At 32.2% G+C, this 22,983-nt stretch overlaps 4 protein-coding genes across 4 annotated transcripts; 3 read left to right on the top strand and 1 right to left on the bottom strand.

Moving 5' to 3' along the window:
• Positions 1-646: 646 nt before the first annotated feature.
• On the bottom strand, positions 647-2,571 carry VFB2 (VIER F-box protein 2). Its single transcript, NM_114868.4, has one exon. The coding sequence runs from the start codon at positions 2,405-2,407 to the stop codon at positions 839-841; it is 1,569 nt and encodes a 522-aa protein (NP_566928.1). The 5' UTR covers positions 2,408-2,571; the 3' UTR covers positions 647-838.
• A 5,789-nt stretch (positions 2,572-8,360) lies between these two features.
• Positions 8,361-10,061, top strand: CYCD3;3 (CYCLIN D3;3). Its single transcript, NM_114867.3, has 4 exons — positions 8,361-8,996; positions 9,075-9,276; positions 9,363-9,493; positions 9,592-10,061. Exons 1-4 carry the CDS (start codon positions 8,526-8,528, stop codon positions 9,871-9,873), a joined length of 1,086 nt encoding a protein of 361 aa, NP_190576.1. The 5' UTR covers positions 8,361-8,525; the 3' UTR covers positions 9,874-10,061.
• Positions 10,062-15,868: 5,807 nt separating this feature from the next.
• MYB77 (myb domain protein 77) lies at positions 15,869-17,588 on the top strand. Its single transcript, NM_114866.4, has one exon. The coding sequence runs from the start codon at positions 16,144-16,146 to the stop codon at positions 17,047-17,049; it is 906 nt and encodes a 301-aa protein (NP_190575.1). The 5' UTR covers positions 15,869-16,143; the 3' UTR covers positions 17,050-17,588.
• A 146-nt stretch (positions 17,589-17,734) lies between these two features.
• Positions 17,735-21,254, top strand: AT3G50050 (Eukaryotic aspartyl protease family protein). Its single transcript, NM_114865.5, has 12 exons — positions 17,735-18,351; positions 18,430-18,550; positions 18,637-19,064; positions 19,177-19,333; positions 19,428-19,510; positions 19,599-19,698; positions 19,846-19,918; positions 20,046-20,222; positions 20,317-20,441; positions 20,527-20,628; positions 20,712-20,809; positions 20,895-21,254. Exons 1-12 carry the CDS (start codon positions 18,080-18,082, stop codon positions 21,055-21,057), a joined length of 1,899 nt encoding a protein of 632 aa, NP_190574.1. The 5' UTR covers positions 17,735-18,079; the 3' UTR covers positions 21,058-21,254.
• The last annotated feature ends 1,729 nt before the right edge of the window (positions 21,255-22,983 follow it).

Genomic DNA, 22,983 nt, shown 5'->3' with positions numbered 1-22,983 from the left:
TAAGAAACATCCTTTAACCAAAAAAAGAAGAGATAAATATCGTAAATCATATACTATTTGTTTTCTAAAAATAAGGTTGATACAGACGCAGCAGTAACAAATCACATATGTTTTCTTATACTATGTAAAAATGATAGTAATGTGACATTTTATAAGAAAGTAACAAGTTATCAGCATATATAATTTTGTTATCAGAGAATATTTTGGAGATCTTTTAGTAAACAAATATATCAAGTCTTCTTTTTCTAAAAGTATGAACATCAATTGTCAATTATGCTGCGATTTCCAAAAAATAAAATAAAAAAAATTTTAGAAAAACAAAACGAACTTGTATTTTGGTCGGTCAACCATTTTGGTTTGTATTACCTAGACATAATAAATATCAGAATTTAAACATTTATATATATATATTGCTTTTTAGTTTCACGATAACAAAATGTACTACATAATTAGCAGTATTGTGGAAAAATAAAAATAACACTTTTCAATATTTTGAGTAGTGTGCGTTCCTTAACTTGAAATTGAATGATCAAGGTCTTGGTTTTTAAAGCTTAATTCTAAGAATTTATTGTTATAAGAAAAAGAATTAGAGATCAACTATTATTACTACTTACTAAGTTTTTCCATTTCACTATACAAATTTAAAGATCAACTATTTTATGATTACATGAAATATTAATAAAATAAAAGTTAGTAATAGTAATAATCTTATGCCATGAAATATTTTGAAAATGAATTGTGAAGATAAAATAAACAAACAAGAAATAATAATACAGAAGTGGGTTTTGTTCTGAATGCACAACGAGTCAAAGACCCTTGTTTAAAAAAAAAAGTGCAATCAAATGGAACTAGTAGCTTCACTTTGAGACCATCTTCTCAACGTGCAAGCCACCAAGTTCCTTCCTGCAAGTAACCCTAACTTTGTCTTCAAGATAGCTAACCCTAGCCTACCACCACCTGCAACTCCCAAACCACCATCACCATCAATCACTGGCGGAGCCTCCTCCTCAACAACCGTCTCAAGAACTCTCTGATCACCACCATCCACCAAACCCACACCATTGGTTTCATCATCATCCATACTCACCACCAATGTCATCCTCCGTTCACGCAACCATTCCCTAACTTCACCTGTAACCAAACTACATTTCTTCACCTTCAGTTTCACCAACTTAGGACAGCCTAAAGCCAACGCCTGGACCCCTACATCTGAAATCAAACATCCCTTGATACAGAATTTCCTCAACGTCACACATTTCTCCGCGATACAACCAATCTCCGCATCCCCAATCGTACCACTCCCACAAAGAGCTAACCGTTCAAGCTTCTTACAGTTTGAAGCAATAGCAGACAAGCTCATATACGTCGCATCAACACCGATAAGTACAAGCTCTTGCAAATTCAAACAGTGCTTAGCTACAGACATCAAACCTTGATCACCAATCCTCTTAACCCTCCAACCATCAATATGAAGCTTTCTCAGTAACTTACATCTCTCAACAACACTAGCTAAACCTAAATTCGAGCAATCAGGAGTTTTCACTATATGCAAAGTCTCTAAATTCGAACATTTAGATATACCAAACAGTCCAATATCAGTCACTTGAAGCCTCTCTAGACGAATCTCAGTTAAAGAACTATTCCCATTTCCATTCATTTCAAAAACTCTATCCCAATTACCTAAACAACGAATGATTTTAACTTTCTTCAAAGTTCTAGTAGCAACCAAAGATCCAAACACCTGACCATTAACAAGCTCCTTCAAAAACACAGATCTAAGTGAAGCAGACAAACTCAGCTTTATTGGCTCAGCCAATTCATGAAGTCCTCTGATTCTCTTCAGAGATAACTCCTCAAGAACCTTACAATGCTCAAGCATCGCGTTTATTCCCTTCGCACCGAAAGTACAAGAGCCACATGATAATTTCCTCAAGCTCTTACAGTTTCTAGCGAACGATTCCATACCTAGATCTGTTATCTCTCGACAACCACGAAGCTTGACTCGAATCAGATTCGAGCAACGAATCGAGACTATGAATAAAGCTTCATCGCTTAAGCTAAAAGATCTCCGATCACAACGAAGAGCGAGCTTTGTTACGGAATCGAATCGATTGAAGATACATGGTAAGAAAGGGAGAATCTCAGATTTAGCGTCAAGTGATAAACGGTGACGATTCTGTCCGTCGACTAATAGCCACCGTTTGGATACAAGAGAGCATCGTTTCCGATCTCCGGCACTGAGAAATTGAAAGATATGAGCGAGGCAATCGTCTGGTAGATTTGCCGTGAAATCGTAATCTCCGTCTTCGAAACCAATCGATTCGCAATCGAGAAATTCCGGTGACCATAGACATAAAGAAGTATCGCGTACGTTTGGTTCCGCCGGAGACGACGGAGCTTGGCCCATTGTTGTGTGGTTGAGTATTGGGTAAGGTTCGGTTGAGTCGCGAGTCACCGAGTCACACACGACTCGTGAGTTTTTTTTTTTTTTTCAGTATCTTTCGTTTTTAATGTTTTTTCTGCGGACTGTAGTCAACAACTCTCACCTTCGAGGCCACCATTTTTTCTCATACGTTTGGCCCAATGGGCTTTATTCCACTAATTCGTTGCTTTCCTTGAGTTTGACCTTCAACATAGCCATGGTCATTTTCTTCCATTGTAGTGCTCAGTATTAATGTACCGGAATATTCACTAATGGGCCATAAAGGCCCAATAATGATATTAATTTGATAATTGACAAAACCATTGGTTTTTTTGGCTTCTTCTAAGTTCTATGTTCTACTTCTAAACTTCCAATAGTTTTGGTTTCGGATGCAAGTACTACATTATTGAGAACACTAAGAGCAACACATGACTAATTTATTATGGGATAACTATAAAGTGAGTTTCATAAATGGGGAAGCAAAGAGAAAAATATGGAGTAGTATTTGTGGTAAGAACATTTGTGAACACTTTTGGGAAATTGGGTGGGTTTTGCTGGAATACACTGCACTATATGGTTGAACTTGAAAGTTGAATCCATCTCTCCACATCTCGCTTAGATTCTTGAGCCATCCAAAGTAAAACTAATACTATTAATACTATTAAAAAGCATAGTTGATAACTTTAGATAATACAGTAACATGATTTTTGAAAGATTTTTTTTTTTCAAATAGCTAGATCTCACATAATATACATTTCAACTACCAAAATAAAATAAAATGATATACGAATCTAGAAGAAAGAAAGAGAGATCTACTCTACAATGTTAGTGGAGATCAAATCAAATGTGGATATATGAATAGCTATGGGTTTTTTTTTTTGCAAGACTCCTCCTCTGCTAGAGTATTTGACTTGAAAGAGGGTAAAAAATTTCGACTTGGTTTTCAAATATTTGATGTTCTTTAAAGTTATTGAAGAACTTTTTAATCCGATTGTTTCTGGTTTTACGTGTTTTTTTTAATAAAATTGAGACTAACGGTGAAAAGTATTTAAAAAAAAAATTGACCATGTTTTGAAAACGATTACATTTATATCCATTTATGAACATTGACCTTTTTTTACAACAAAGACTCCACTATCATTAAGTTAAAAACAGAACATTGACGTTAAAATGGATGAGTATTTTGGAGTGGATAGACATAGGTTACGCTTTTACAAATCACATGGCCTCATTTTGTCAAGAAACTGTTTCGATACGGTTGAAAAATGGTTGGAGTTAGTGACCAAGTTACACTCTATCGGAAGTTCGATACTCTGCCTGGTTACACTGGTCACCCTGATGTTTAGAACTATATCGCCTTTCGAAAACTCTGAAAGCAAACCAGCACATGTCACCAAAATATATTTCTTTTGCATACAAAATTTTAGAATTCAAAGATTCGATAAAAACAAGTTATGGAAGAAAAAAAAGTTTACCAAAAAAATATTGACCATTAAAATTTTAATTATAACAGAAAATGTTTTAAATTTTTAATTTTTTGGAACAAGTCTTTTTTTTTTTTTGGAACAAATCTCTATTTTCTATTTGTTGTAAAATGTTAGTACTTTTTTGAGAAAACAAATGCCAGGCAGCTGTAAGTAACTACAGTTTCAATTTGAATTTAATTTTTGGTTGCTTTAGAAATTCACCCATGCTTCAGGCTTCAGCTGTGCCTCTGTCGTGGAGTTACAATTTGATCAATTCTTTTATTGTCATATGTAATTTTGTATAGAATATCAACATTTAAAAATAAAGCCATGGCCCCATCAACAGCCTGTTTTCACTTTTACCATTTAATTCTATTTTCTGAAAATGTAAATAAATGTTTAATTTGTGGTAAAATAAAAAAACGCATGTTTCAATTCTCTACAAATGTGTTTTGTATTCTTATTTTTGTAGATACTCCAGTTAAATGACTATAGAACTGCAAAATTTCGTTAACAAATTAAAATCATTACAAATATAAGGGATATACTTATATTTATATGTTCTTTTGCTTGTCTCTTCTTTTCCAACCGAAAATTATAGCAAGAACAGTGATGAGTGCTATAAACGGCTAACTTGTTGGGGTTGACTCAAAAAACTAAGTAGAGATTCAAAGGAATTCTGACACACGTAGTCATTTGTATATTGGTGTCTTAATACTGTATGCATTATTATGAACTGGTGCCAGTAATTAGGTTGGTGGTAATGATGTTAGATTGTGTAATAATGAGAACGTACCAAAATGATGGAAAATTATGAATATCTCTAACAAATTTATTTGGATTGGAGTAAAGGTATATAATGTTACCTCTTACCTAACATTTTATCATCATGCTTAGTTGCTAACTATCCAAATTGAACCAGCATCACTAAACCATTTTTCTAGAAATATGAATTCATCAAAGAGACTGAAAAATACTCGCCACTATACATTTGATCAAAAATATAATATTTTAGTGAACAAAATTACGAAACGCAAATTTGTTTTATTGTTTGTTATCTTTACATGTAAAATGCAAAATTAATTAGATAATGCAAATTATGTTGTGTTCTGAAAATGTAAAATGCAAAAATATTATCTTACACATTTTGGAATGTATAAACATTACTCTATCTTTTATTTTATGTAAAGAAATTGTGAACATGTGAGTGGTAAGCAGTTTTCTAACACAATTGCAAATTGACATGATTGGTATTTAATCTATTACGGAATTCATGTGCAATTTTACCATTTCACAAGATAGTAAGTTACTATTTACTACTACCTACTATTATTATATTCCAATTGGTTACACACAAAAAAAAAGACACTACACCAAATAAATCAACTTTTCCATTTAGACTAAACCGATTTTTTTTTTTTCAAATCATATTTAACCGATCTAATTCGATTTCTAAACCATATATATAAATAAACAATATGCTAACACAATTTCATGAAAACATACTATATTGACTTGCACCAAACAAAAATCACTTAATGAACAAGAAGTGAATGTATTAGAGCATCTATAAAAGTAAGAAAAGTTTCTAAAAAAAAAAAAAAAAAAATTTTAGTCAAAACAGATATATTAATTGTTATTTAATACTTGAACTAATAATACGATGACAGCTGTCCAATTTAGATGAGAATAGTTTTTCAAAGTTTTTCCTACGAGGAACTCAATTCTCCTTCTCTTTTACTTTTTCTTTCTTCTCTCTTACTTTTTTTTTTTCTAATTTTTTTTTTTTGTTGGGTATCTCATTGAGATACTCCCAATAAAGATGCTCTTAGTTTTACTTTTATTGTACAGGAGTATGAACTTTCAACTATATATGAACCTATGAAAGTATGAAGTAAGACCGTATGAACAAGACTAAGTTACCATGTTATGTCCTTTGACCCAGTATGAACTAAGTTATTCACTGTATGGACTATATTAGGTGCCACTCCATATAGTCTTACATGTTATGAACAGGTAGACCAAAAACTCATGGGACTTCTTATGTATTTTAAAAAAAGGAAAATGCACAAAACACTATAAGGGGAATAGGAGCAAAGCTAGGCAATACATTTAACAGCAAATGGGTGACACCTAACATCAAATAAGTTTATTATAAATGAAATATTATGTGTACACTTATATCTTATAGTATTAGTGGTAGAATTAAAGAAACAAGAGGTTAGAGTAGGAGATCGAAAGTTAGCGTACGGCGTTGGTCTCTGGCAGACAAGACGCCATTATTAATTATGACCCAAAAACCTTCTTCGATCTAATCAATTCACAACACAACACTTACACACACATCCTCTTATTAATCTAATCAACTTCATCTTGGTTTTTATTATTTGTCATTTAAACAACAATACCCTCTCACTTCTTATCTTCTAGCTTCTTGACCCATTAAATAAAAGGTTACCGTCCGGATTCTTGGACCATTATTATAAATAACTCTTGTCTCCTCTAGATTACAACCTTTATTTCATTATCTCTAATTATACTCCTTTCCTTTTACTCTCTTTTTGTTATATAAAAACTTGTTCCAAAATTTAAGAGTAAAACAATTGAAAGTTTAAGTTCTATAATATATATATATATACATGTTTAATATAAGAAGTTTTTATATAATTTTATATTACTATTGTATTAATGGTAAAAACTGAAAAATGGTATCGTAACAATGTATAAAATCGCAAAATTACCAATCTAATGGAACATATTGTAGACCTATTTGGCCATTACACATCAACAAAAAAAACATAATAGAACAAATGGAATATTTTTTAAAAAGACTATGAACAGACAACATTTTAAAGCGATATGATAAGGAATTTCTTTGTTTTTCTTTTTTATCTTTTTAAAAGATAGTATGAAATGTGTAAGAAATGAGAAGTCGCTATTAAACTTTGTACAAATCTCAGACTCTCCCGCTTGTTACCAATGGCCTCTTCCTCTCGTGATTAACTTTTCCCCATTCCTTATTTATTTGTCTTTTGCTTTTTCATTTTTTCAATTTTTTTTTACCACACATTGCTTTCTTTCACAATCGATAAAGATCATCAATATATATACTATGTGTTAAAAAAAAGTAACAATTGTTGCTTTGTTAACCGCGTCTAGGTCGATAGGAACGCAGTAAACGTGACAACAGGATCATTCACTCTGCTTATAATAACACTTTTACTACTATAGATGTAAAATATGAAATTATCTTTCAGTTTACTATTGAGTACTAAATATTTAAACAGAAGCTTAATTTATTATACATTATGTTTTGTACTACTAACTATAATGTTTGTTCCACAACTATTATAAATAGACTCAGTTATATGTATAAGTTGCATTTATGTATCTTGAACGTTAAAGTTTGGTACAACTTTTGTTACGAGTACATCGAATACATTTACATTTTAATCGGCTTTTTTGGGTCCTCAGTCTTTAGATTTTTTAGCATATAAAGCAGTGAGAATTAAACTTGAAATGCTCATCAAGATCAAGCTATTATATTTAAAAATTAACTTTATAGGTTACATAAAGAAAAATTAAGTAACGTAGTTTACTAATAAAGCGCAAGCGTTTTAACAGAACGAGGTCCTTTTTTCCTAGTTAATTATGTTTTTGTTTTTTCTAATGTTTATGTCAGCTCGTTGACCATATAAAGCTTCCCATTCGTCCACGTGGATTTTCCTCTGACATATATGACCCCACGGGTGATTTTATATGATTATATATATCAATTTGAATCTTCTTTTTCCGTATATCATAAATTAATTCACCAAAAAAAAAAGTGAAAAATTTGCTACTAATAAATTACGATTAATAAATCTTTAAATCGAATAAAAACACAATGACAGTGACTCTACACATTACGATATTTTCAGAGTTTATGTAAAATTATGTTGTATTAACCAAAATCAAAGTACTAATGACGAAAAAAAAAAAAAAAAAAAAATCTTTTCACTTGTAATCATCGATGCTTGAAACCGAAAGGTGACAAATATAATTAATGGTCAACGCATTTATCCACCACTGAAACTTCCACCACCACCTCATAAGCGCGTGAATCACACGCTCTAACAGAGAGTATCTTTACTCGCATCCAACGAACAGGGATCAAAAGCGTGTAACTACACATTCAATAAGCACGTGAGTATAAGCTTTTTTGTAAATAGTACGTATGTTTTTAAAACTAAAGATTTTAATTAATTCATAGTTATGATTTCAATTTATAATTAATTTATGGAGATAGGAAATTAATTACAAAAGAAAAGATTTTTCCATTTCTGTGAATAAAACAAAGAAGAAGTACGGTTTCATTAATTTTCTCGCGCGCCAAACATCCGAATATTAAAAGACAAAATAAAAGCAGAGAGAGAAAATAAAAATAAAATTAAAAAAAAAACATAAAATCTTTTAATAAAAAAAAAGAAAAAAAAAAGAGGACAAGCGTGAAATAAAACCCTTCACTTTCTTTGGCATTTGTCTTCACTTCTTTTATCTCTCTTTCTATCTCACACAGAGTGAAGAATCCAGAGAGTCTCTAATGGCAGAATGAACAAAGGAATTAGCAATCATCTTCTTCTCGGAAGAGAAAAATCATGGCTTTAGAAGAGGAGGAAGAGAGTCAAAACGCACCGTTTTGTGTTCTTGATGGTCTTTTCTGTGAGGAAGAGAGTGAGTTTCACGAACAAGTAGATTTGTGCGACGAGAGTGTTGAAAAGTTTCCTTTTTTAAATCTGGGTTTGTCTGATCATGATATGTTGTGGGATGATGATGAGTTATCAACTTTGATTTCGAAACAAGAACCGTGTCTTTATGACGAAATCTTAGATGATGAGTTTCTGGTTTTGTGTCGTGAAAAGGCTCTTGATTGGATTTTTAAAGTGAAATCTCATTATGGGTTTAATTCATTGACGGCTCTTTTAGCTGTTAATTACTTCGATAGGTTTATTACAAGCAGGAAGTTTCAGACAGATAAGCCATGGATGTCTCAGCTTACTGCTTTGGCTTGTCTGTCTTTAGCTGCTAAGGTTGAAGAGATCCGTGTTCCTTTTCTCTTAGATTTTCAAGTAAGTTTCTCACTTTTTCTCAGATTCAATTTTGTGAAATTGCAGATTTTTGAGACTTGTGTTTGGTCTTTTTGTAAGGTGGAAGAAGCAAGATATGTCTTTGAAGCTAAGACTATACAGAGAATGGAGCTTCTTGTTCTGTCTACTCTTGACTGGAGGATGCATCCTGTGACTCCAATCTCGTTTTTCGATCACATTATTCGACGATACAGCTTTAAATCTCATCATCAATTGGAGTTCTTGAGTAGATGTGAATCTTTATTACTCTCCATTATTCCTGGTAATGTTTACCATTAGGTTTAGATCTCTTGAATCTACTTGATTTTGTTGTGGATGCTAAATTTTCTGTTCTTGGTTTCTTTTCAGATTCGAGATTTCTGAGTTTTAGTCCTTCTGTGTTAGCCACTGCAATAATGGTCTCTGTTATTAGAGATTTGAAGATGTGTGACGAAGCTGTATACCAATCTCAGCTCATGACTCTACTCAAAGTTGATTCGGTATGTGGTTACGGTGTCTTTGATCAATAAATGCCAATGTGATTAGTGTAAGGTTTAAGGATCTAGAACTGATTTTATCATCATTATACTTGAAACAGGAGAAGGTAAATAAATGCTATGAGTTAGTGTTAGACCACAGTCCAAGCAAGAAAAGGATGATGAATTGGATGCAACAACCCGCTAGTCCGATCGGTGTGTTTGATGCGTCATTCAGTTCTGATAGCTCGAATGAGTCGTGGGTTGTGTCTGCTTCTGCTTCAGTGTCGTCTTCACCATCTTCAGAGCCTTTGCTCAAGAGGAGAAGAGTGCAAGAGCAGCAGATGAGGCTATCTTCAATAAACCGAATGTTTTTCGATGTGCTTAGTAGTAGTCCTCGCTAATAATGTCAACAACCCATCAAAATGTGTCGGTTTAGTTACCTAAAATCTGTTTCCATGTTTTACATATTATCGGCTATATGGTTCTCGGTTCTTGTGTTTATGGACGGTTGCAAATGGTGTACGTTTCGTTATTTGATATTCTAAAAACAAAGTTCTTTTACATTAAAAGTTTCCGCTGGATCTTACCTTTTTCATGGCTTGATGATGATCTAATTTCGTCTCACAACCTCTGCATTTTGCAAGTAGAAAGATAACAGTCAAAGATTATACACAAACATTACCATTACACTATTGGCATTGGTCTAAAACATCACATACATGATTGTTTAGTACTTAGTACAGGTATGTGGAAATTTGTCCTTTGAAGTTTGAATTGAAGAGACAACGATTGAGTTAGTTGGATGACCAATAGTGTTGGACAACTAGAGAGTTTGTTAGCTACTCCTCCAAAGTTTTAAGTTTTATTTTTAAAAAATGTTCTAATAAATTTTGTTCTATTTTTGGGAGGTTTGATTTGAGAGGAAATGCAGAGAGACCAACACTTGGGTTGGTCCAAGTACTTGTGTTCAATTCAGTTGTGGTGAAAAGCAAAACAGGTTGGGATATACACATAACATTACGTACACATATCACTTTATCTACTTCTTGCCATTGCTATGTCATGTCATAACATTAAATAAATATACCTTCCATGAAGAGTCTTGTTATCACACAGGACCAAATAGCATTGAAGAGATTCAACAGAAAAAAGATATAAAGAAAATAAAATTAGATTGTTTTGGTTGAACTTGAGTGAATGTACCAAAACCAAACCACTCATAAACTTTTGTTCTGTCATCTCAGAGATCTTGTGTGAAACTCACATTAATACTTTCAAGAAAAAAATAGAACAAAAAGAAAACAGAAATTATGAATTCTAAAGACATAAATCATAAATGTTGAAGAGTCAATCGTTCCCCTAAGGCAAACATATGCAAATGGAGTTTACCAGTGTATCATTAAGACCTAATTAAGATTATTAGACCATGTACATAGGTGATATTTTTTAAGTATCACAAGTGCAAAAATTATTTTTATATTGACAAAACAATTGGAATGAGGTTGATGAGTATCAGTCCAGTGATATTTGTGATACTAGTATCATCTGACGTGCCATCTTCTGATTGCTCAGATTTACCAAAAACAAAAAAAATATATATATATATCTATTAAACAAACATTATAAATAATACTAAACATTTTTTAGTGATACTTTATGAGTATCACCTATAATCATGCTCTTAGTCGCTTCAGAACGATATTTTTTAGGATACTCTAATATAACAATTTTACAAATTTGTTCATTAGTTCATGTAACAAGTCAGAGGTTTCACACCAAAGTTTTCATCATCATTTCTGATTGTGATGAGTCCATTGAAAATCCAACATTTGATATTTTCCAATATTCATTACTAGACACATATGAGACGACTAAACAAACAGAGTCTTACAGTAGAAAATCTCAAAGTCTCAAAATTTTTGAAAAGTCAAATCATCGTTGACGTATTAGATCCTAAATCTTCAATCAAGCATGTAAACATTAACTAAGTATCATATGAAGTTCCATAATGTTTGAAATAAAATAGCACTCAGAATCTCAAAATGATGATAAGCTTAAGTTGGATCAACTTAAACTGACCCCAAAAAAACAACAATTCGCTATTCGCAGTTTTGTAGCTAGAATTTCTGAAAACATACATCACCATAATGCATAAGAAACAACAATGAAAATAAGTAACTATAAGCGTTGGTTTCTTGAGAATTGAAGATGGCATCACTAGATGATGACGTATTTACTATTTGTTGAGCCGTTTTGGGCCAAAGTTAACAAATGAAGATTGATACGGCCCATTTAGTATAAATTTTTACTGATGTCTGACGGGTTTAGAAGCACACGTGCATGCAAGTAGTATACACGTGGGTGTTTCACATGAAAGATCCTACTTCCTACATGTGTTGTTGACAGTACGGACAAGTCTTTTAGTTGGCGAATAAGCGGCTAAAAATTTTCAAAGTGAAGCCGTTTAATGCAGGTCGTCGGTCAAAAGTGAAAGGATGATGGATACTTTTGTCATTTCATGTATCTTCTATGTATTTGCCTTTCAATCTACTGAACTTTGTCAAAAGAATTTTGTGGTTTTTTATTTGCTACGTAAAGTTTAGATATTAACAAAAGAATCAACAAACTATGAAAAATAACAAAAAGATGAGACATTTAGTCATGTATAACTCTTTTTTTTTTTTCATATTTAACTTGCACATTATTATGATGTATGATGTCATAACAAAACAAAATTTGTACTTTAGTAACCACAAATAAATATATGTATTATGTTAAAAATCATTGTAAAATAAGAAATACATTCATACAACCATAAGTTTTTTTTTTAAGATCATAGTTCTTTAAGAGATTTTAAAAAGAAGAAATCACATTTTTAACCTTCAAAGTGTCATTGGTACACCTCGAATTTCTTTTACTAACATTTATAAACCATCAAAGTAATTTTACTAATTCTTTAAACCTCCAAACTAGTTTTTTTGTTTGCACCACTATAAAAAATGACGAAGTAATTAATTTTGTTGAATATAAATTCATATGATATAATTTATTTATATATATTTTTGTTGATTTTTGTTTTTTCAATCAATCTCGCAATTGATTTTTTGGATATGTTTTGTTTTCATAGTCGAACGATGAATAAACGAAGAAGACAAAGTTTTTTTGTTTCTTAGATTTTCATTAATTATAATAAACAATAATATTAATTTAAATGAAATTAAAAAGATCATATTAAACAAACATAAATTACAATAATATCAAGATGATCAGACTCAATGGTTTGGTTGGTGGCTCTTCCTCCTCAACCAAATGAATATTAAAATGCTAAAATTTGAATATTCCAATTTGGCTTTCTAAATTTTTAGTTTGTCTACGGTGAGTTATGAATAACAATTCTATATCTATTTTCTAAATAGAAGTAACAAAAATGAATTAACTTTATACAATTACACATTTAACCACATTGGAAGAGAATGGTATCGAACCCTTGCTACCAAGAGAGCTCGGCTAAATGGAACAACTAACACTCAATATGACTAACGGCAACAACATGAATATCTTAATAAATACGAATACAGTTTATCCTAAATGTTACTTATTATTTGTATATGTGTAGAGAACATATTCATACGAATATTTTTGGGACAAGATAACAATTTTCATTCCTGTAAATAAAATTCCACTAAATGGTAAATAACTCGAAAGTCTCGAATGATACAATGAACTCAGTCAACATATATTTGTTTTTCCGCCTCTTACACCGACTAATCTACCACCGTGTGTTAGTATTATGATCTTTATGTTATTTAAAGCTTATCGTTGTTTAGATATATCGAACGAGTTTTTCTGTTAGGCAAACCTTACAAAAATGAATTTAAAAATTAGGAGAACAAACCCGACAATCGAAGCATGGACCCTAATTAACAACAAACAGCAAATGATATACTTTGATTTATATATTCACACATCGTGCACCGTCTTGTTCCTTTTGACAACAACCTATTACCAATATTTTAATTACAATGTTTCTAAGACACACATTGTTGGAATTATATTCTACATCGTGCACCGTCTCTCAGGTATATGTGTTCACCAAATGTTCACGTGCATCTTTCAAAATCTAGCTAAGTGTACAGCAAAAGTACGTGTCAATTATACATTGACCCAAAATAAAATGTTGGATCCGAAATGAAATAGATCTAAACAATGTTTAAGTAACACGAAACAATTTACGACAAAAAAAAAAAGTAACACGAAACAATTTACAAATCCTCAATTTAGTTTACAAACCAATAAAACTTAACATGGTATATATTATAGTCTAATTCAACCCATATAATATAACCTAAATAGGATAAGTTTTCGATTAGAAATACACCAAGAAAACCATCATTTAAATATGACATGTTAGAATGTGGAACACATAATAAAAGTAAACATATTGTTAACTTTTATAACCAAGACTAAGTGTATTATTATTATTATTTTTTTTTATTTTTTTAAAATATTAGGAGGTTTTGGGCCGAAACCCGTAATCTCTACAGACCCAAAATTACAGCATATAATATTAGTTTCGTCACTAGAATGTATTATTAGTATGAAAGAAATAACAATTAAGGGAAAGTTTGGTCAGTAAACTGAAAACCAACAACATCAAAACTGAAATAGTTTCGGTAATCCGTTTATAATTTGACTAATTAGTATGTAACTAATTCGACATAAAATACGGAAAAAGATAAATTAAAAAATAAGTTGTGAAACCGTTCGATGAAGGTTGGGAAGAAGGTGCAAATGACGTTTAGTGCGTTACTAACGTAAGAGACAGTTACACACAATTTCAAAAACAGTTCCAAAAATTTGACACGTGGCAGTTTGCTTAATGGACGACAGTTAGTTGTTTGTTGAGGATTACAGCCTGGATTTTCGTCAATCAAAAACTATATATTATAAATAAATATGATTTCATTCACATTCCAATTGGCCTAACACTCTTTTGTCGTGTTGTCCATGTCAGCAAATTTTATTTTTATTTTTCCGACCACTTACTTTTATCTTGTGTGGCCGTTTCTTTGTAACAAGTTTATGAAACAGAATATTAATCGTATCTAATCATATAAATGTAGTTTCCCGTATTGTGTAAATACTATATGACTTTGATTTGGGGCATTCAAAAACGTACCATTAACAAATAGTCACAGACAAAAAAACCATACAAAACTGAACCACATTTCTATAAACGATACAAATATTTTTATCCCAAATTTGTAGCACTAGGCAGTTTGAACCTTTTTCAGTTAGAAAGATAAACCAAAAGGAAGTAAAAAATATTAATTTCATCGCTCAAAACTGTTACAATTACTGTTTAACCAGTCATAAATTAGTTAATGTTTTTTTTTAAAAATGTGTAATCAAAATTTTACTTTCAAGAGTGCCAGCTCTATACTTGCAATTACTTTAAAATTTAAAAATATACAAATTTTAAATTATGTGTATTGTATTCTCGAGAAAAAAAAAAAAAGAAATCTATGAATAATTAAAACGTAGCATAACCGTTACAAGTATAGTTTCAAATTCAACGAATCAAAATACTTTTTTAAAAGTAGCTAATACTTTTCTCGTTTCAAATTAAATGTCGTTTTGCATATTAATTTTTGTGTCATATTAAACGTCGTTTTATATTCTATGCAGATTTTATGTATAAACTTTATTGGTCAAAAGCGTTACGAATATCGTTTCAAGTTCAACGAATCAAAACATATTTTATAAAAACATCTAATACGTTTTCCGTTTCAAATTAGATGTCGTTTTGCATTTTAATTTTTGTGTCAGTCTAATGTCGTTTTATATTTTCTACACATTTATATTTTCAAAAATTTCAGTTTTATTTTTATTGTTTAAATATATCATCCAATTTGAAAATAATACAATACAATAACAAAAATAACATTTAAATTAAACAAAAATATTTTTAGAACACTGTGATCAAATTTTATCCTCCAATATTTCCCGACCCATAAACTTTAAACCTTATGTAACTTCAAAAAAAAATTCAAATTAGTCGTTTTGTATTCTACAAAATAAAATAAAAGGAAAAAAGTTTCAGAGAAAAGGGTAAATTTGCATAACAAGGAATACAGGCTGGCGTGTCCAGTCAAAAAAGTCAGAAATCTGCATAAAAAACTGTCTTTACCCAAACTGCCAAACCTAACCGTTATCGTCTCAGATATTATTATTATTTTTCAAATAAACATTCAAAACAGCTTTCTAATTTTTCACCTCAGATTGTGCGAATAATATCAGAGCTCTTTCCTTGTAGGTTTCCGTGATTTTGTCGCTTTAACTTCCCTTCTTTTCCCACTCTCTTCTCACGCGCGCGTGCTTCCCCTTTCTCTCTTTCGACTGTATCACACGCTCCATAAACTAATAAACAGACGCACCGAGATCACGACACGTGTACACCTACAGCTGTATCCCAAAACTTTCAAAACCGCTTGCGTGGAAGAAGCGGTGCATGACTTTCTCCACCGTCTCTACCGGTTACCGGTTATTATCCATCCTCCTCTCTATCTCTCTCTCTGTTATAAATACCTTTTTTCTCCTCTCTTCAGTTTCCTCCACCTTCTTCTTCTTCTTCTTCTTCTCTACAACAAACAAACAAAAGATCTGTTTCAATGGCGGATCGTGTTAAAGGTCCATGGAGTCAAGAAGAAGATGAGCAGCTACGAAGGATGGTTGAGAAATACGGACCGAGGAATTGGTCTGCGATTAGCAAATCGATTCCAGGTCGATCTGGTAAATCGTGTAGATTACGTTGGTGTAATCAGTTATCTCCGGAGGTTGAGCATCGTCCTTTCTCGCCGGAGGAAGATGAGACTATTGTAACCGCCCGTGCTCAGTTTGGTAACAAGTGGGCGACGATTGCTCGTCTTCTTAACGGTCGTACGGATAACGCCGTTAAAAATCACTGGAACTCTACGCTTAAGAGGAAATGCAGCGGAGGTGTGGCGGTTACGACGGTGACGGAGACGGAGGAAGATCAGGATCGGCCGAAGAAGAGGAGATCTGTTAGCTTTGATTCTGCTTTTGCTCCGGTGGATACTGGATTGTACATGAGTCCTGAGAGTCCTAACGGAATCGATGTTAGTGATTCTAGCACGATTCCGTCACCGTCGTCTCCTGTTGCTCAGCTGTTTAAACCAATGCCGATTTCCGGCGGTTTTACGGTGGTTCCGCAGCCGTTACCGGTTGAAATGTCTTCGTCTTCGGAGGATCCACCTACTTCGTTGAGTTTGTCACTACCTGGAGCTGAGAACACGAGTTCGAGCCATAACAATAACAACAACGCGTTGATGTTTCCGAGATTTGAGAGTCAGATGAAGATTAATGTAGAGGAGAGAGGAGAAGGACGTAGAGGTGAGTTTATGACGGTGGTGCAGGAGATGATAAAAGCTGAAGTGAGGAGTTACATGGCGGAAATGCAGAAAACAAGTGGTGGATTCGTCGTCGGAGGTTTATACGAATCCGGCGGCAATGGTGGTTTTAGGGATTGTGGAGTAATAACACCTAAGGTTGAGTAGTTTTGGTTTAGGGTTAAAACTTGAATCGATTGGGGATTTTCAAGAGCATTCATTTTTGGGGTTTATGGTAAAATTAAAAACAAAAACAAAATGTACAGAGGAATTAAAATTTCTATGGAATAATCTTAAATCTCAAATATTTGTTACTTGTTTTGGTGATTCATAACCAAAATCTATAACAAGTCTAAATCTAAAAATTGAACCTTGATTAGTGAGACATTATCATACAAAGAGACATACTGAGTTAGTCAACAAAATGTAGGATAACTACATTCTTACATATTGTATAGATGAATTTCATGTTAATCCTTTCATAGAGCTATACAGTAACCATGATTAGTGAGACCTTGTAACATGTAGTATCAAAATCAACAAAGGTATAGATTTAACATCTATTTGAAAACATTCGAACCTTTTATTTGAAAATCTTTTGCTTGTTGTAAGAGATTTACTCTATAGTCTATAGATAGTAATTAAACCTTTTCTATAGGTTTGGTAGATTACTTCACTTTTATATAAAATTAATTACTGTCAAATCGGATTTTTGTTAACATAATTATTTTTCGACAATTTAGAAATTATCGTAAAAATTAGATCAATCTTTCTACATTCTTACAAAAAATAAATACATTGTCTAGAAAATCAGTTTTTTTTTTTCGTTTTAAATCTATAAAAAAACTGACAACAACAAAACAATACATACTTTTTAATTACTATAGAGTAAAATCTCTTACAACATGCCAAAGATTTCAAATAAATTGTAGGAAGATTTTTATGTTATTTAACCATTCTACAGTATAAATAAACACTGGTACAGCGATGTTAAAAAGTAGAGGTTAAAAAAATGCGTTAAAAACACAAAAGCTACGTCGTTTCAATAACTGGGTTTTGTCTCAAAGAAAGCTGCTTTTGGTTCCCGTAGATCTAAAGTTACGTTCGAGTCTCCCCTCTTCTCTCCACTCACTCAGCTCTTTTGATTCCCCTCCAATTTTCTCCGACGGTACGGTCGAAAAATCCAACCGGAGATCAAATGGCACTGCCGTCGATCTCATCAATCGGCGCGACGTTCTCACTCCTAATCTATTTATCTCTTCCTTATTCAATCACAGCTGGTGAAAACAACCTCCTCCACCAATCTCCAACCGCTAGATCACGACGTCCCATGGTGTTCCCATTGTTCCTCTCTCAACCAAATTCTTCTTCGAGATCCATATCAATCCCACATCGAAAACTCCACAAATCCGACTCAAAATCACTTCCTCACTCTCGCATGAGACTCTACGACGATCTTCTTATTAATGGGTAATCTCCTTTTCCATATTTCCCGATCTGGGTCATGTAAAGATGTCTCTTTTATATACTATTATATCGTATTTGTAGGTATTACACTACGAGGCTTTGGATTGGTACACCACCACAAATGTTTGCTCTTATAGTTGATTCTGGTAGTACTGTTACTTATGTTCCTTGTTCTGATTGTGAACAATGTGGCAAACACCAGGTAATGATGGCTCTAGATATCCAAATCTTGTGTCTTGTCTCGTGTAAAGTTGCAAATTTTGAAACTTTCTTATGGTTATTGATCAGGACCCAAAATTTCAGCCAGAAATGTCTAGCACTTATCAACCTGTTAAGTGTAACATGGATTGTAATTGTGATGATGATAGAGAACAATGTGTTTACGAGAGAGAGTATGCTGAACATAGTAGTAGTAAAGGTGTTCTTGGAGAAGATCTTATTTCATTTGGCAATGAAAGCCAGCTAACACCTCAACGAGCTGTTTTCGGTTGTGAAACTGTTGAAACCGGTGATCTTTATAGTCAACGTGCTGATGGGATTATTGGATTAGGTCAAGGAGATCTTAGTCTTGTTGATCAATTGGTGGATAAAGGTTTGATAAGCAACTCTTTTGGTTTGTGTTATGGAGGGATGGATGTTGGTGGTGGTTCGATGATTCTTGGCGGTTTTGATTATCCATCTGATATGGTGTTTACGGACTCGGACCCTGATCGTAGGTATGTTTCCAAGGGAATGGCTTTTTCTGATTGGTGAATGGGATCTTGTATAATCCTAACAAATACGTTTAATACCTTTCACACATTTACTCTAGTTTCGGGATGGCGACAGTCCATATTACAATATAGATTTGACGGGGATACGTGTTGCTGGGAAGCAGTTGTCTCTTCATTCGAGAGTCTTTGACGGGGAACATGGCGCCGTACTAGACAGTGGTACAACATATGCTTATCTTCCAGACGCAGCATTTGCGGCATTTGAGGAAGCTGTAAGAACTGTTCTGAGAATTGTTAATGTTTAGTTAAGTTCCCTGTTTCTCTGTTGCTTATCTTACATGAGGCTCTTATCTTGTTGTATTGAAGGTAATGAGAGAAGTTTCCACATTGAAGCAGATTGATGGTCCTGATCCAAATTTTAAAGATACTTGCTTCCAAGTCGCTGCAAGGTATTTATTATCTCTTGCAAACTTGTGGTGTATATCATAACTTATAATCAAGGCAAGTAACTGACTCTTATAATTGTTTATGCTGAAGTAATTATGTCTCGGAACTTTCAAAGATATTCCCATCGGTCGAGATGGTATTTAAGAGTGGACAGTCATGGCTGTTGTCCCCTGAAAATTACATGTTTCGAGTAAGTAATGTAGCCCTTAACCTATTATGAAGTTCCATGTTCTCTCTATAGCTAGCACTCTATGCAGTATTTATAAGTCTCTCTGTGTCTGGTGTTGGTTTAGCCACAAATCAGTAGCTGATGTGATTACTTTTTGATCAATAAAAGCATTCCAAGGTGCATGGTGCTTACTGTCTCGGTGTCTTCCCAAACGGAAAAGATCACACAACTCTTTTAGGAGGTAAATAGATATCATTACTTTGTTTGATTTTTCTCTTTTTATGGCTACCTTCATTTGTTATTATACTGCATATCATTTTACTTGCCAACAGATTCATTTGTAACAAATGATCTTATACTATTATCAGGAATTGTGGTTCGTAATACACTTGTTGTGTATGATCGTGAGAATTCGAAGGTTGGATTCTGGAGAACCAATTGTTCGGAGTTATCGGATAGGCTTCATATTGATGGTGCACCACCACCTGCTACTTTGCCTTCAAATGATTCAAATCCCTCCCACAATTCATCAAGCAATCTGTCAGGTTAGCACGACAAACTCTCTCGTCTTGGAAATTACAAACTGAAAAAAGAAACTATTTCTATTTCTCCTGATGTTTGTGGTACTTGATTCCTCAGGTGTGACTCAAGTTGGTCAAATAAACCTTGATATTCAACTAACAGTCAACTCGTCCTATCTGAAACCTCGGATTGAAGATCTCTCCAAGATATTCTCCAAGGAGCTCGATGTCAAATCTTCACAGGTGAGCCAAACTGATAAACACACAACAACTTGTAAGCCTTAAGCACTATTTTCGCCAATATTGAGTGAAAATGTGTCTGTCACAGGTCAGTTTATCGAATCTCACCTCCAAAGGAAACGAGTCTCTCGTCAGAATGGTTGTCCTCCCACCTGAACCTTCTACTTGGTTTTCAAATGTCACAGCAACGGTAATGATTACACAAAAGACTTCTCCTTACATTGCTCAATATTTTATCTTCTCACATGACATATTCCATTATGCTTCTTGTAGAATATAGTTTCTCGGTTTACAAATCATCAAATAAAGCTTCCTGAAATCTTCGGAAACTATCAGCTGGTTAATTACAAACTCGAGCCTCCAAGAAAACGGTAATCGCCATTCATTCTCAACCGTAGCTAAAAGATTATCATTCCATTGTCTCAAAAAGAAAATTCTTTTCCATTCGTTTTTTAGGACGAATAACAACATTGTCGTGATCGCGATTGGAATCATCGCTGTAATCGTCGGGTTATCAGCTTATGGAGCTTGGTTGATATGGAAACGGAAACAAACATCAATTCCATACAAGCCTGTTGATGAAGCTATAGTAGCTGAGCAAGAACTTCAACCTATATAAAGGATTTGGTACCTAGTTTTATTTTCTCCTTTTTTTCATACACAAAACTGAAAAAGCAAAGCTGTTTGGTCTTATTAAAAAAAAAAACAGAATCCCAACTGTCTGAATGATCTTTATTGTTTAGTAAATAATGCCTACTTTTCGTTTTAATTTATGAAACTAATCCTTTTGTTTAGGCTTGTTATTACTATTATATTTGGTATATTTGATGAACCACTTCAACCTTTAGAATATATCAAGAACTATTACAACTTTGGTATATTTTACTAACCGTTGCAACATTTGCCGTTTATGAAATTTTTTTACGAGCACTGATGAAAATTATATTTGTTCATATAGAGTTTTTATTCTTCACCATGTTTTATTCGTGTTTTTTTTAATCACAAAATATTCGTTCCAATAATTGTATCTCTTACAAACAATTTTTTCTATTTAAACTTTTATGTCTTTTTAACTCTATACTTATTTTTCTCTTTTCTTAGAAAATTATGTATATTTATTATTATTTTTGTGTGATACTTTTTTCATATAAAGTTGCATTAGTTCGTTATATAGCATTGTGTCATTGTCTCTCTTTTTTTCTTTCTATGTCTATGTCATTGTCTTTCTTTAACATAACACCATTTAAAATATTGAGTTTTTATCATAAATATTTTAATTATGAGAGTTAGATATCTTTATCATAATTTTTGTAAGATATATTTTGATTTATTTATTATGTTTGAAAAGTTGTTTTAATTCTTTATGACTTTTCGTTGAAAAATTGTGTTCATTTATAGTATTTTTACTATTTAGTCTTAAATTATAGGATATTTTAGCTTTTCTTTTGTTCCATAATATAAGATTTACTCAGATTTATATGCATAATTTATGTTTATTTAGTTTGTTGATGACTTTTGGAATTCTGCAAAAACAAATTCTATTGGTAGGAATTTTTACAAATTAGAAAACATTTATTATTTTTTCATTTATGTGCTTTTAATAAAAACTAGATTTTAATTCGTCCGGCGATTTGTGGGACGATTTGGTTTTTAAATAAATGATTTTTATATTTAATGGCTATATATTATATGTAAAAGGTTATAAATTATTGATTTTATAAGATATTTATATATTGGGTATAGTTTACAATAGTTATTAAGTAACGGTATATCACATGATAATTTTTTTTTAATAATTTTTTCTTATCAAGATCATTAGATATATCTAAACTAGTGGTGTTAAAAACTAATAAAATGAAGAGTTAACCCGTATATGTCGAACCATACATGAACATAATTTATTTGGTCAAATTTAAAACAAGAGAAAAAACGTAAACTATTTACTACTTTTTAGGCAAAACTATATCAATTGCTCTTGTTGCCAAAAATTGTTAGAAATATCATTTGAGAATCGAGAAAATATCCCAAACTAAAATCAAAAAGGTAAAAATAAGGGGAAAATGAAGAAGAATAAAAAGAAACTAAAGAAACCAAAAAAAGGTAAACAGAATATTGAATAAATAAGTTTGAGTAAAAACAAAAAAAAAATATTTTAGAAAAAATATTTAAAAACAATTTTACAAATAAGATAATTTTATTAATAGATTTTTACATGTATAAAATAAAAACAAAAATCATAATAATGTTTTACAACAACATTGCCAAATTAATTTGGGATTAAAATCACATATGATAATTGGGTGATTTGCTGAATCACATATGATAATCACACATGCTCCAAATATATTGTTTTTCTGTTTAATGTTTGGCGTTAAATTAGGTGGATCGTTATTTTGTACTCTCTCTGCCCAAAGCATATGATATTCAAAAAATTGTGTTCATTTATGGTATTTTTACTTCCTTTATCCTAAATTATAGGATATTTTGGTTTTTATTTTGTTCTATAATATAAGATTTACTCAGATTTATATGTATAATTTATGTT

Source organism: Arabidopsis thaliana, chromosome 3 (assembly GCF_000001735.4).
Source record: "Arabidopsis thaliana chromosome 3, partial sequence".
In the NCBI taxonomy this organism is placed as follows: domain Eukaryota; kingdom Viridiplantae; phylum Streptophyta; class Magnoliopsida; order Brassicales; family Brassicaceae; genus Arabidopsis; species Arabidopsis thaliana.
The sequence above is the reverse complement of the archived record's forward strand: the minus strand, read 5'-3'. Positions and strand labels throughout refer to the sequence as shown.

What these genes read in the sequence shown, in the direction of transcription:
- VFB2 (NM_114868.4), bottom strand. Translation starts at nt 2,407, where the DNA reads ATGGGCCAAGCTCCGTCGTCTCCGGCGGAACCAAACGTACGCGATACT.
- MYB77 (NM_114866.4), top strand. Translation starts at nt 16,144, where the DNA reads ATGGCGGATCGTGTTAAAGGTCCATGGAGTCAAGAAGAAGATGAGCAG.
- AT3G50050 (NM_114865.5), top strand. Translation starts at nt 18,080, where the DNA reads ATGGCACTGCCGTCGATCTCATCAATCGGCGCGACGTTCTCACTCCTA. An exon ending in GACGATCTTCTTATTAATGG is followed by an intron (nt 18,352 to 18,429) that starts GTAATCTCCTTT and finishes TCGTATTTGTAG; the next exon opens with GTATTACACTACGAGGCTTT. An exon ending in TTTCAAATGTCACAGCAACG is followed by an intron (nt 20,629 to 20,711) that starts GTAATGATTACA and finishes TGCTTCTTGTAG; the next exon opens with AATATAGTTTCTCGGTTTAC.